This window comes from Parasteatoda tepidariorum, chromosome 3 (genome assembly GCF_982258835.1).
Source record: "Parasteatoda tepidariorum strain Cologne lab strain chromosome 3, Ptep-v5.0, whole genome shotgun sequence".
Lineage (NCBI taxonomy): Eukaryota > Metazoa > Arthropoda > Arachnida > Araneae > Theridiidae > Parasteatoda > Parasteatoda tepidariorum.
Genome location: NC_141757.1, coordinates 54,870,697 through 54,884,976, shown reverse-complemented (window position 1 = coordinate 54,884,976; position 14,280 = coordinate 54,870,697). Strand labels below are relative to the sequence as shown.

The window sequence follows — 14,280 nt, the reverse complement described above, 5'->3', positions numbered from 1 at the left end:
ATGTTCTGATTGAACATTAAGTTTCAACCCAAGAATTTTATAAATACACGAATTTTATAAATACTGTTTCTCTGATTTTCTTTTCTATTTCTCCTGTCCCAGTGCACGTTCCAACTGTGCTGCTCTCTGTCTGTGTTATGTTCTAATTAACATGTTATTCTCCGATTTGCTGATTTCTGAATTTCATTACACTAACAAGAATAATGAAAAAAGTCATCAAAACTCGCTGTGGGCCAGTAAAGTTAAGGAGGTTAATGCTCCACATTTTCCTTTTCAATGTTTTATTCATGAATGATCGGAATCCATTCAAGTTTTGAATGGAATTAGTTGAATAGCTTCCGGGAGATAGAATTTCAAAAAAAAAGTCTTTTTAAATTTTCATTTCTCAAAAATTATTTGAACAATTTCTCCTAAAATTCAGATTATATTACTTAAAATTATATAGCTTTAAAAAATATAGAATTCTTTCTTTGTATTTAAAACTTTGAAAAACAAAAAATAACAAATACTTGTTAAAAATAAAATTTCGCTTTAAAGTTCCTGTAATTTAAACCACGTTTTAAAATTCAGCGCAAAACTTTTTGTTGCCTTAAACGATTTTAGAATATGCATGACAATTTTGACAATTTTCCTGAATAAAGAATCCGGTGCTTTTTTTTAATTTTCAATTTAATTATCTTTTTACTTCCAATTAACATATGTTTTTTTAGCACATAAAGAAATTGCTCTTTTTTGTCAATAGCATTTTAAATGTTCTTTTTTTAATTTATTGAATAATAAGCTTAATAAAAACTTTCGCAAAACTTTTTGTTACCTTAAACGATTTTAGAATATGCATGACAATTTTGACAATTTTCCTGAATAAAGAATCCGGTGTTTTTTTTATTTTCAATTTAATTATCTTTTTACTTCCAATTAACATATGTTTTTTTAGCACATAAAGAAATTGCTCTTTTTTTGTCAATAGCATTTAAAATGTTCTTTTTTTAATTTATTGAATAATAAGCTTAATAAAATAAGAGCGTTCTCTTTTTTCCTTTTTAAGTTTCTTATAAGATCAGAAGCCTGAGAAAAAATAAAACATAATATGATTGGAATTTGTTCAAGTAAAATAAAAAAAGTAACTCAACAAGATGAGATTTAGCATTTTTAAAATTCTAACAAAGGAGAGACAATACTTAAAAGAAAAAAAAAACCTAACGTCTCGCGATTTTTCTTTTCTTGAATTTCAACAACATTCTTGTTTCTTAAAAAATATTTAATTTTCTTTTAATGACATTAATTAATCATTGTTTCTTAATCTTAGGTGCAGTGGGACACGTTATTTTGTCTGAGAAACAAGATATCAACGGTAGCTGATGAATGAGATGCATTGACCTTTAATTACAAGGAACTGCTTCACTCATTGCATTAATAGGGGATTAATTACTTCCCTTTTAAAGGATGTTAAGAAAAAAAATTTCATAGAATTTAATTTAATTTTAATCTTTAATTAGATAAAATATCGACATTTTTTGCTATATAATAAATTAGAAAAACAGATTCTAGGGTTAAGATATTTAGTAAATTCACTTTTATGTGCAAATAAAAATCTTATTGGCCATTTATTTGCCTTTCTTTCCTAATATAAAACTTGCTCTAAAAGTAAATGTATGTCGAGAGTGGATTTGACGCCATTCTATTGCATATTTTCAAAGCGCCTGCTTTGCTCTTTATCTTTGGCACTTTTCTGTCTGATTGACCCATATTTTCTACATTTACTCTAATGCGACTAAATCATATTTTAAACTTAATTTACTTAAAAGTTTGTTAAACGAGAATAACAATTTCAAAGGTCAAAGACGTGTCTGAAAGACAGTGCTGTTTTCTAGTATTGACGAGCATTCAATAATATTCATGAAAGATTAAGGTGATCAGAAAAAAAATAAAAGGTTTAAAGTGTAAAATCGGGGGTTCCCTTGATTTGGAGTTAAATTTCGTTTAATTTTGCTGAAAACTCGTTTCTGGATATCATGATATCCTTTGCGGTATTTGCTTTCAATGTCGTCGCCTCTTATTTTTTTTTTTTAAATTCTTATGATTCCAGATAACGCAACATAGAAGAAACGTTTTAAATATTAATTAAAACAAAATATAAAAGTTTTCACGTTCATAATTCTGTGGTCGTATTTTTTTGCGTCAATTTCAGAATTTGCTTAGAGAGATCTAGATATAAGCGAACTTCAGTACATAAACTGTTACGAACGTATAACGTTTATATAGTATATTCTCTAAAATTCATCATCCAAATAGCCTTAAAATAATCAAAGTATCAAAAAATAATTTCAAAACAGCACTAAAAGAAAGAAAGAAAGAATCCTAAAAGTTTCATTAAACATACTAAGAATCTGGCAAAATTTAATGAAACTACTGTTTTTGTTAGAAATTTCTTTAAAATCATTGCTTTTCAAATCTGGGATTAGATTTAACCAAATTAATTAAATTGCAAAGTTTAAAAGCTATAACAATCGTAATAATTATCTGGTTTTTCTGCAAATGCGAATGTTAAAACTGCGAATCTATGTTTAAATGGCTATATATGTATATATACTGAGAATTTATCGTTATTTAAACTTCATATGGACCCTTAAATGGTAAAGCAGTTTTAAGAGAATTATTTTTCTTCATTTCTGTCTACTTTCAGATGCCTCTAACCTACATTTTGAAATCTACAAAAAAAAATAAATATGTTCAATTTTTTAAGCGTATACGACTAACACTAGCCATACATTTCCTTTTTCATCTGACAGCCTCCAAGCGTTCTCAGTAAATGTGTTTACGAACATGATACAAATTTCTATTTATAAAAAAATATCGAAATGCCCTGGGGTGCTTTGGAAAACAACCAAATAAGAATTTCACTGAACAAAAAAACGTAATTCTCTCACAACATATTACATTTTTCGAGGAAAGTAATTCGTTCCTATATTTTTACTGTAGAAATATATATATTGAAGATATTCAATATACATTTATATACAATCTATATAAAAGACGAGTCTGATGTAGGTAGTATAAATAAAATTTTATTTTCAAATTTCAACGCTCTCTATTTATGATCTACTGCATCTATTTATAAATAATGTCTGCATCAAGGTAAATATATTTTCAAATATATTTACATCATGGGATATAAAGCATATATTGCGTAAATTTGGTAAATTGAATAGTAAATTGAATAAAACGTATACGTAAATTGAATTAGTAAACTGAATAAAATGAGGTCAGGACATTCTAGAGAAATTTTTGAACCGGTAATAAAAGAGTTACGAAAAATGGAACCTCTTAGTGGACCCAAAGTCGAAGAATTAGAGAAAAATAATATATTTTTTTTAGGTAACATTGATTTATAATAAGAAGAACACGGAGAAAAATATCCTGATAAAATTATCGTATTGTATGCTACCAAAGTAAACGGTATTTAAACCATTCATATGGTAACGGTTTACCAGAAATTCTGGTTTTCAAAATAGTAGTTCTCATCACCACACATTTAGTAGTAAATACAAATCTGAAAAGAAAATACCGAATAAATTGTTTTTATACCATGTTCTAAGGTTAATAAAATTATCCAAACTTTACCACTTTTACCAAATTTTATCACATATCATAAAACCATATTTTATTTTTAATTTTAGCAAACTTACTACCAAAGCGCTTCTTTAATAAGTACCACTCATTTTGGTGTTCCCACGGAGCCATAAACACGGTAAAATTTGCCTTACTTTGGTAATTTTTACAGTCTTTTTTTCTCGGTGCATTTTCTTCCAGCTTTCTTACATATCATAAAATGAAGAAAAGTGTAGTTTTTATTTTACTCAACCAATAATGTTAACATAATTTTGAATTTATGTTACAACTTTTTGCACTCAGATTTAATCCTTATTAATATAGGTATTTTATTCGGAATAAAAAATAACTAAACAAATGGAGCACCTGAGTTTTAATCGATAGAATTTCCTTATAACAGAAATGCTACCTAATGTGGCTGGGGATATGCCTATAATATTGTAATTATCATAGACGATAATTTTACATAAAAAAACAGCTGCAAACACATAATTTTTCAGCTTAGGTATTTTCGTCTTTCCCTTTTTCGACATATTTTTCTTATGACAATGCATGCATGAAAAAATTTGCTTGTTAATACTTTATACAAATTTCAAATACTCTAAAAATTTACTGAATTCAAAAGCACTAAATATTACAGTACTTTTACGCAAAAAGTAAATAGATATGAAACATTGCTTGATTATTATGATTTAAGACTGAACTTTGCTGTGTACCTAGAAAGTCTGTAGGGACCAGTGTGGCAACTCCCAGATTGCTTGAGTGTAGATCAATTGGACTTTTAATCTCGTAATAAGTAATTTAGAAAAATATACATTGGAGACCATGATATCAAAATTCTGTGTTCTTTATTTGATTTGGTTAACAAAATTTTTTGATTAAATGAGAAATTGACTTTTTAATAATACATACATATTAGTTTCATAGATAATTGAGTGTCCCCTTCTCGAAAATAATAAATATAGATAAGCTGTTAATAATCTAGTTTTTTTAATGAAGCTAGGATACTTTATACCTATTGAATAGTACCTAATACAGACTTACCCAGATAGAGTTCTTTGTAACTCTACTTTGTGTTATAGGGTATTTTCCAAAATACTTTAGGACTCCTCCTGTCTCTTGACTTCCGTTATAAGGATATATTTATACACCCCTTTAAAGCTAATATAAAAATAATTTAATAAGCGCTGAAGTTGGATCTAATTTTGCAAAGTTAGAAATACTTATTACATTCAGTAGGTAAGGCCGGGATAGCCTAGTCGGTAGGGCGCTGGGCCCATGACCGAGAGTTCGTGGGTTCGAACCCCGTCGGTCGAAGACTCCCCGTGTAGTAAAGTGACTGATGCATGTTAAATCTGTCGAGTCGCAAAAGTCTTCCATGTTCCCATAACATATCAATAACTTCCAAAATTACGATTTGTGGATGAATGAATGGATGTATGAATGGGTCCGCCTTATAAACAGGTGTGACGTATGATGTGGAGAAATCGAATTCTTGGCCATAGATGGCGGCACTGAAAAACAAGAATCGCACACTCTGCCTTAAATTTGCTCGGTTTCACCAAGCAGGCTTACCCGTATGGCAAGTGGCATTAGAGTCAACCAACCAAGCAACATTCAGTAGGTTAATTTTAAATTATAGAACAATGAAAAATGATACAAATAGGGCCCTTCTATCTTTTTGTAGTGCTAAACTAGCATAAATCAATCTTTGAATGAATATAAATTTAACTAAGTGAAACTTACCGCATTTTCAATTCCTTTTTTTAGTTGATTATGACGAGTTGCATCCAAATGGGCTAAATCAACGTTTTGATCATAGAGCTTAAATGTAATTAAGTATCTTGTTCTACCTAAAGTAAAACAAAATTAAATAAGAACAATAATATTTTTAGCTACTGTTGCATGCAGTAAAAATAGAATGAGAGAATTATAGATTTTCGACACATTGCTGAAACTTAACAGTCCTGATTTTTTTCCAATTATTAGTATTTTAAAATATCATTTTTATCACACGTTAACTATTGTTTAAGAATAATTTCAAAATTAAATAATATTTCCCAAATTTTTTTTCTTAAATTTTATAATTTGAAATCCGTATGTTCGTAAAGGGAAAGTTTAAAAAATTACTTGAAACAAAGGGGGAAAAAAGAGGAAAATGCATGAATTAATGCATTACACTCAGATAACAGCGAATTTTACAGCAAATTTCAAAAATAATTACAAAATTTACCAACAATCAGCTTTCCTAACTTGAAAAACTTAGCACTTTCATCGCATGCCAGACTATTTCAGTATGACTATTTGCACGAGCGTCTAATAGTTTTACTTCAGGCTTCGCCAAAATGTTGATAGAAAAATAATTATTTTGAAAAAAATTTTCTTGTGATTCTTTTACGTTTCGAAGCGCCATCTGTGGTAGGACTTCTGAACTAAATTCAAATATTTGGTGAAAGAAAACTGGTTACTTAATCAGAATTCAGTAGAGTATGGTACTTATTTCTAAAACTTATCACAAAATAAAATCTATGTGTTTTAATATCTCATAGTAATTTTGAATTTCAGCAGAACGTCGATGAAAAAAGTTTTAAATTACCTTTTTCAACACAAGTTTTCTTGTCTTCTATTAAGTGATAGCCAGTCAAGCAGGTGCATTTATAGTCTCCATGATTTGTCTGACCACATGTCTGTGCGCATCCTAAGGCAGCACATTGAGCTAAAAATAATATGGTACTTTTTTTAATTCAAATAATATAGTTTTTGAGCACAATTTTACGTCATGAAAGATAACAGTTTGTTAATGAATGAACGAATATTTCAAAAACAGAAATCCTTTTAACATCAAAAAAAGACTGAGCAAGACATTGAGAAATTTTTTATAACTGTAAACATAGTAGTTTTTTTTGCAAAAAGAGATGTTCTTAAAACTTTATTTTCAACGAGTTAAGCGTGGAAATAAACAATTTGTTGACAGGCAATTTTATTCGGATAGTTCACTACTGCAGTTGTTAGGCTATTAATTGAAAAAAAAAACTACTAAAGCCGAAATTTTTTTTTTAACAAATTAAACAAGAATGAATTCTTGCTAAGTTTAAAAAAAATTGAATTGAGTCAAGTTACCGGTTATTAGTTTGTAGGTGAACATGAAAGTGAAGTAATATGTACTAAATAAAATCCAATTAAATTTGTTTACGCTAAAAGAAATTTTAAACTTTTGTATATTTTATACCACTGTGGCGTAACTACCACTACGAAAATTAAACATCAATTCTCCGGTATATAAGAAATGCTAACTTGATTCAATCAAGAGGTACCTTTTGATAGATGAAAGTTGGCATGGTTGTAAGCTCCGGCCCCATATTGGTGACCTCCGGACGTGATTTGAGCATGCAGTAACGCCTACTTCGATGGATAGACCACATTGAACAGCTGACTTGTGACTGCGACATAATCCACCTCCTCACGCTGTTGCTGCTCAGTTTCAATCATACACAATGTATACACTCGACTGCTAAAGGCAACAGAGGAGCGAACACGACGGTGAAGTTAATACACCTCTCACATTCAGCACTCAAGCGACTACGACCGTGAAGTTAATACACCTCTCACTTTCAGCACTCAAACAAAAAAAAACCGGTGACTCTCTCTCCCGAGTCTTTCACAAGTACCGCAACTAGTGAGATCTGTTCATCGAATTCTACCCCTGATAAAATTCTGGTGGGTGAGTATTGTGGCGTAACTACCACTACGAAAATTGAACATCAATTCACTGATATATAAGACATGCTAACTTGATTCAATCAAGAGGTACCTACTGATGGATGAAGTTTGGCATGGTCGATAACTCCGCCCCCACATCACCATGAGTTTCATACTTTAGGATAGACGAAAAATTTGAGTGGTGAGTTAACTCGTCCCCGGTCCACAATGGGTTAATTTTAGATATTCTCAACAGTGTGCAATGACGTATTTACACGTAGCTGACAAATGATGTTATTATAAATTTTATGAAAAACTTTCTATGAGGATTGTTTAACAGTTGCAACACATAAACAATGTTGTTATTGTTACCCGAAAAAGTAAACAATGTTTAATAATTTATAATTCAAATTGGTTATCAACTCATCACAAAATCAAACTTAAAATGAAACGGTTTTACAACCAGTTAGTTCTACTTTAGATGATTCTATAGTGAGGAAGAGTGAGCTTTTGGATAAAATGCTTTGCATTCTAATATTAATTTCAAGAATATCTAGGACTTTGCCTAGTCGAGCAAAGGACCAATTTTGGCTCTGCTAATTGATTACGCAAACCAATGCTAGTCGTCCAAATCACGGCCTGAATACACAATTAGTTTCGGGTAGCGAGCTTCCCTCTGTCCCGCAATATAATATACTAAGCAAATTCTATTTGTTATGTAAAGGAAACACATTACGAAATAATATTTTTATTGCATCTCATTGATCTTTTCAGTTTTGATACTCAATAATAATTTTTTATTTTGCAATGGTTATTATTTATTTTAGTATACTCACCAAACGAGATGTATTGGTGAAAACTTTACATAGCGATTTACCTTCGATGTTTTCTTTTTTTTACCGTTGAATTTTTACTTAATAATTCCTATTTGTAATATAAGGAAAACATACCATCGCTTATATTCGAATTGTATATCATTGAAATTTTCAGTTTTTATAGAGAAAGGTATCTTTTTTTTAAACTTTATACGACGGGAATACATATCATACACGACTTAAAGGAGATTTGGTGCAACGTGTATACACGTCAAACCAGCGTAACTTAATGATGCATTTCCATTTGTAATATAAAGGAAATGTACCACAAATATTATTTGTGTTGTATTTTAGTAAAAGTTTCAGTTTTGATAGTGAATGGTATCTTTTTTTTAATTTTACATGACGAGTATGCACGTCATACGTGCTGCAAAAGAGATTCAGTGCCACGTGTATACACGTCAAACCAGCGTATTTGGTTAAAACTTAATGATTCATTTTTGATGACTTTTTTTACTTACTAATTTCATTTTGTAATATAAAGGAAATATACCACAAATATTATTCGTGTTGTATTTTAGTAATATTTTCAGTTTTGATAGTGAATGGTATCCTTTTTTTATTTTACATGACGAGTATACACGTCATACGTGCTGAAAAAGAGATTCAGTGCCACGTGTATACACGTCAAAACAGCTTGATTCATTAAAACTTTAATGATTTACTTTTGATTTTTTTATTAAATAATATAGATTTTTAATGTAAAGGAAATATGCTACCAATTAGTATTTTTATTGTATCTTATTGATCTTTTCAGTTTTGATATTCAATGGTAATTTTTTGTTTTACACGATGAGTCTACATGCCATTTGCACCGTGATAGAGATTGGTAACATTGTGCATGCACGTCAAACTAGTTCGACTGGTAAAAACTTTAGGTTATGATTTACTTTAATTGAATTTTTATTTTCAAGACATAAGTATACTGCATTATCATACCTAAGAGTCTCCGATCATCTTTTCTTTTCTCGCATTTTGAACCTTCAAAGCCGGACGGACATTCACACGTTTTCACTGTAGATCCTATGTAATACCTGAAAGCAAACAGTACATTTGTTTTACCAGTTAACAATAGTTAATTAATTAATAATGGAATATTGTTTTAATTTTTTTTTAAAAAAGTGATGAAGGTTTTGCATGAACCTATAACTTATTTGCACTTAAGTAAAAGACTTAATAAGAAAATTTAAAATCTGAAGTTAGGTAAAAATGAGGCTAATTAATCATATTACATTGTAGTTAATTAAATGAGTAAGATTTAAATTTTAGCTTAGTTAAAGCAGTACGCAGAAAAAATGTAAATGGGAATATTAAAAAAAATAGCACAAAAAATGTAAATGAGGTTTTTTCTAGCTCTATTTAATATGGCTGAAGTACTAACATTAAAACAATATAATTACTAACATTAAATTTATTTGCAAATTGAATTGTGTATGTTTGTGAGCGATATACATTAGAGCGATTGCCATACAAAAATGAGGTAGTAATTAAGCGGCGTAGCTTTATTCTAAATGTAAACTCCCCCTGTCGCTGAAAAGTATTTATTAACATATTTTTAAACCATTGATTACTTGGTAGATAGTGATTTATTAATTGCTTGAACACTTCTGTTTTAAAAACACAAGGGACACAAAAGAGGAGAATTCTATGTTTCAGCTACGTTTTCTTTGAATAGGAAGCGACTACAATATGACGACAGAATCCTTAATTTACAAATATTGCCCCTAATCATCAATGTTACATAATACCAGTGCATTCTTTCGGTATCTTAATGCGCAAAAATTCTTTTAAATGCAGAGATAATCTTTCTCGTAAGTATCACCTACGAAAAGATTGTGGCTTTGCGGTCTGAAATGCAAAGTCCGAATTACGAATCTCTGACGTTGGACTACGTAGCTTGCAGCCGGTAATTGACGTAAACCTCATACCTGAATGAAGATATGCGTGAAAGGCGAAATCAGTAAAACGAGCACAGTATGTTTTGAATATAACTTGGCCGCATCCTCACAGCTTGCTCTCTCTCCCCGTCGGTTCTAGCTAGCAGTCTGACATGTTCTCGCCGGTTACCTTTTCGCAGTTTATTTCCATGCTGCTTCAATGTTAAAGTGGTTAAGTTTTATATATGTTAGAATGTTAAATTTACAAGTTTCCTAAATGTTAATAAAGATAGTTATTTATTCAAACTTAGTGTTATTTATGAGGAAACCTATAACCCGTTCTCGGAAACATTTTCATTTGGAACGCTTTCCTAGAGTTATATTTCTTTTTAGAGTTTAAGTGGGGACTCTAACAAAGATACCAACCAACCCCACAGTGGTGACCCGGACGTGAAGTAGTGACACCCTTCTGAATCAAGGAATATGTGCAATTATGGATTACTAGTTTTATTGAACGTGGCTGGCCTACCTGGTACGCAGTGAGTAATTACTTCCTGGTTAATGTTTCTCTTTTTCAGAGCTGTGCATTGTGCCATTTTTATAGGTTTTAATGTTTCTATACACTAGTGCAATTTAAATTTTAACGTATTGAATTTAATTAAATTCTCATGGACTTGTAAACAATTTGAGTTGAATTCATAAAGTACAATGTAAAATTGAATTAATGCTGACGTAAACTATTCATAATTTTTCTTGAATAATGTACTAGTTTTAATACATTTTCAAAGGCATTTAAATCGTTAACTTGATAACGTAATGGCTGAAAACGAAATAGCCAGAGTTGCATTTCGAGCTCCACCCGTTTGGAAAACCGAAATAAATTTATGGTTTCTCCAGGTGGAATCAAATTTTGTGATGTCGGGAATTGAAAAAGAATTAACAAAATTCCACTGCGTCGTTGCAGCGTTAGATATGGAAGTTCTTTCCTACGTAAAAGATATCGTTGAGGTTCCACCTACAGATAATCCATACACGGTTCTTAAGGAACGTATTGTAAAACGTTTTACACAGTCCGAAAGTTCGCGATTGAGGACTTTGTTACAGGAATTGTATTTAGGTGATAAAAAACCAACACAACTATTACATGAGATCGTTAGCTGGTAGTCAAATATCTGACGATGTTTTAAAAACATTGTTTATTTAGCGACTCCCTATTAATATTCAGCAAATATTGTCAATTAGTAAAGACAAACTTGATGATTTGGCTCAAATCGCGGATAAAATAAACGAAGTTTCTTGTTTCGGTACTTCAAGTACAGAACATCATATTTCTTCCGTTGATTTAAAAGAGTTACAATCTCAAATTTCTGAACTTTCCGAGAAAGTAGAAAAATTGACTTTTCGACAAAAAAGTTACAATGGAAGTAGATTTCGTCAACGGTCTGGTTCAAGGCCTCGTCCGAATTCGAATAATGTCAATAATACTTCGGAAAAGCAATATTGTTGGTACCATTTTAAATTTGGTAAAAATGCTAAAAAATGTGTCGGTAAATGTTCAGACTCGGAAAACTGAATTCCGCTGCTGTTTCGGTGACGACAGATAGTGGGTTAAAGTTCAGTCGCCTCCACATATTTGACCGAAAATTAGGTTTTAATTTTCTAGTTGATACTGGCTCGTTAATTTCAGTTTTTCCACGCGACCCACACATTCATAAGCAACCGACTACGGAGATAGCAATCTACGCTGAGAACGGAACAAAAATAAACACATACGGTTTTTGTAGATTAACGTTAGATTTTGGTTTAAAAAGGCAATTCATATGGAATTTTGTTATTGCTGATGTAGTGCGACCTATCTTGGGTGCAGATTTTTTAGAATTTTTTGGTTTATTGGTTGACATAAAAAATCGCAAATTGATTGATAGTACTTCGAGATTTTCAGCTAAGGGTACACGGGTTCGCGGAAAATCGTTAGGTTTAACTACGATTTGCGGAAATACTGAGTATCATAGGCTTTTGTCAAAATTTCCCGGTATTACAAATCAATCTTTTCTAAAGAGTCCTAAAAAGCACAATGTTACTCATTCTATCATCACAAGAGGTCCACCGGTTTGTGCAAAGGCTCGACGTTTAGCCCCAGACAAACTTAAAGCAGCTAAAAAAGAGTTTGACATTCTTATAGAACAGGGTATAGTTTCTCCTTCAAATAGCCCATGGTCTAGTCCCATTCATTTAGTTAAAAAAAAAGAATGATGAATGACGGGTATGCGGTGACTATCGAAAGTTAAATTTGGTCATTTTAGAGGATCGTTATCCCATACCGCATATTCAGGATTTTTCATCTGGCTTAGCTGGTAAAACCATATTTTCAAAAATTGACCTAGTAAAAGCTTACCACCAGATCCCATTGGACGTGGATTCAAAATCTAAAAGTGCGGTAATAACACTTTTTGGTCTTTACGAATACAATTGCATGTGTTTTGGATTATCAAACGCAGCGCAAACTTTTCAAAGGTTTATTGATCAAATTCTACGTGGATTAGATTTTTGTTACGCATATTTAGATGACGTGTTAGTCGCTTCTGCAACTGAAAGTGAGCATATGATGCAATTGGTGAAAATTTTCGAGCGGTTGAACTCGTTCGGTATTATTTTAAACGTCGAAAAATGCGTGTTCGGCTAAAAGGAGTTACAATTCTTGGGATTTCTTGTTAATGCTCAAGGTATTTCACCTCTACCTGATAAAGTAACTGTTATTCAAAATTTTCCCTTGCCAAAGACTGTTGAGGAATTGCGCCGTTTCTTAGCTATATTAAATTTCTATAATAGATTTTTAAAAAACGCTGCTACTATTCAGGCCCCCCTACATGATCTTTGTAAAACTAAGAAAAAAAGGGATAAAACTCTGATCACTTGGTCAGAGGCAAATATTAAAGCTTTCGACGCTTGTAAAGAATCCGTTGCGAATGCGGTAACATTAGCGCATCCGATAGTCAATGCGGACATTACATTAATGGTAGACGCTTCAGATATTGGCATTGGAGCAGTTTTGCAACAGATTGATAACGATATTGTACAACCATTAGCGTTTTTTCACACAAACTTACAAGTACGGAACGTAACTATAGTACATATGATCGTGAGTTACTTGCAATTTATAGCTCTGTAAGGCATTTTAAACATATGTTAGAAGGACGAAAATTTTGCGTTTATACTGATCACAAGCCATTGACGTACGCGTTTTGTAAAAATAATGGTAATAGCTCGCCTCGACAAGTAAGACACCTCGAATACATTTCTCAATTAACTACAGATATACGTTTCATTTCGGGAAACGAAAATTTAGTGGCAGACACACTTTCCAGAGTTTCTGAAATTCATATATCTGATAATATTAATTATGAGGAAATGGCACGTGCACAGTCTTCTGGGGATGAGTTGCATGAGGCTAGACGATCAGAGGTTTTGAAGCTCAAACCTTTCGCATTCACGCCAGATGGTTTAGAACTATGGTGTGACACGTCCACTGGCAAGGTACGCCACGTGTCACCAAATTTAGTTAAAAAAAAAAATGATGAATGACGGGTATGCGGTGACTATCGAAAGTTAAATTTGGTCATTTCAGAGGATCGTTATCCCATACCGCATATTCAGGATTTTTCATCTGGCTTAGCTGGTAAAACTATATTTTCAAAAATTGACCTAGTAAAAGCTTACCACCAGATCCCATTGGACGTGGATTCAAAATCTAAAAGTGCGGTAATAACACCTTTTGGTCTTTACGAATACAATTGCATGTGTTTTGGATTATCAAACGCAGCGCAAACTTTTCAAAGGTTTATTGATCAAATTCTACGCGGATTAGATTTTTGTTACGCATATTTAGATGACGTGTTAGTCGCTTCTGCAACTGAAAGTGAGCATATGATGCAATTGGAGCAAATTTTCGAGCGGTTGAACTCGTTCGGTATTATTTTAAACGTCGAAAAATGCGTGTTCGGCTAAAAGGAGTTACAATTCTTGGGATTTCTTGTTAATGCTCAAGGTATTTCACCTCTACCTGATAAAGTAACTGTTATTCAAAATTTTCCCTTGCCAAAGACTGTTGAGGAATTGCGCCGTTTCTTAACTATATTAAATTTCTATAATAGATTTTTAAAAAACGCAGCTACTAATCAAGCATTTCGAAAAGTAGTTTTCAAAAATCTTCATAACTTATT

The 14,280-nt window shown here is 31.6% G+C and overlaps 1 protein-coding gene across 2 annotated transcripts in view; it reads right to left on the bottom strand.

The window, feature by feature from the left end:
* Positions 1 to 14,280, bottom strand: part of LOC107453216 (uncharacterized) — a 144,603-nt gene that overhangs the window by 47,598 nt on the left and 82,725 nt on the right. For both annotated transcript variants that reach the window (XM_016069948.4, XM_016069949.4), the window contains exons 3-5: positions 9,123 to 9,217; positions 6,206 to 6,325; positions 5,356 to 5,462 (exon numbers count right to left, since the gene is read on the bottom strand). In XM_016069948.4, the coding sequence (XP_015925434.2) occupies positions 5,356 to 5,462; positions 6,206 to 6,325; positions 9,123 to 9,217 (322 nt within the window). The remainder of the gene's footprint in view (positions 1 to 5,355; positions 5,463 to 6,205; positions 6,326 to 9,122; positions 9,218 to 14,280) is intronic.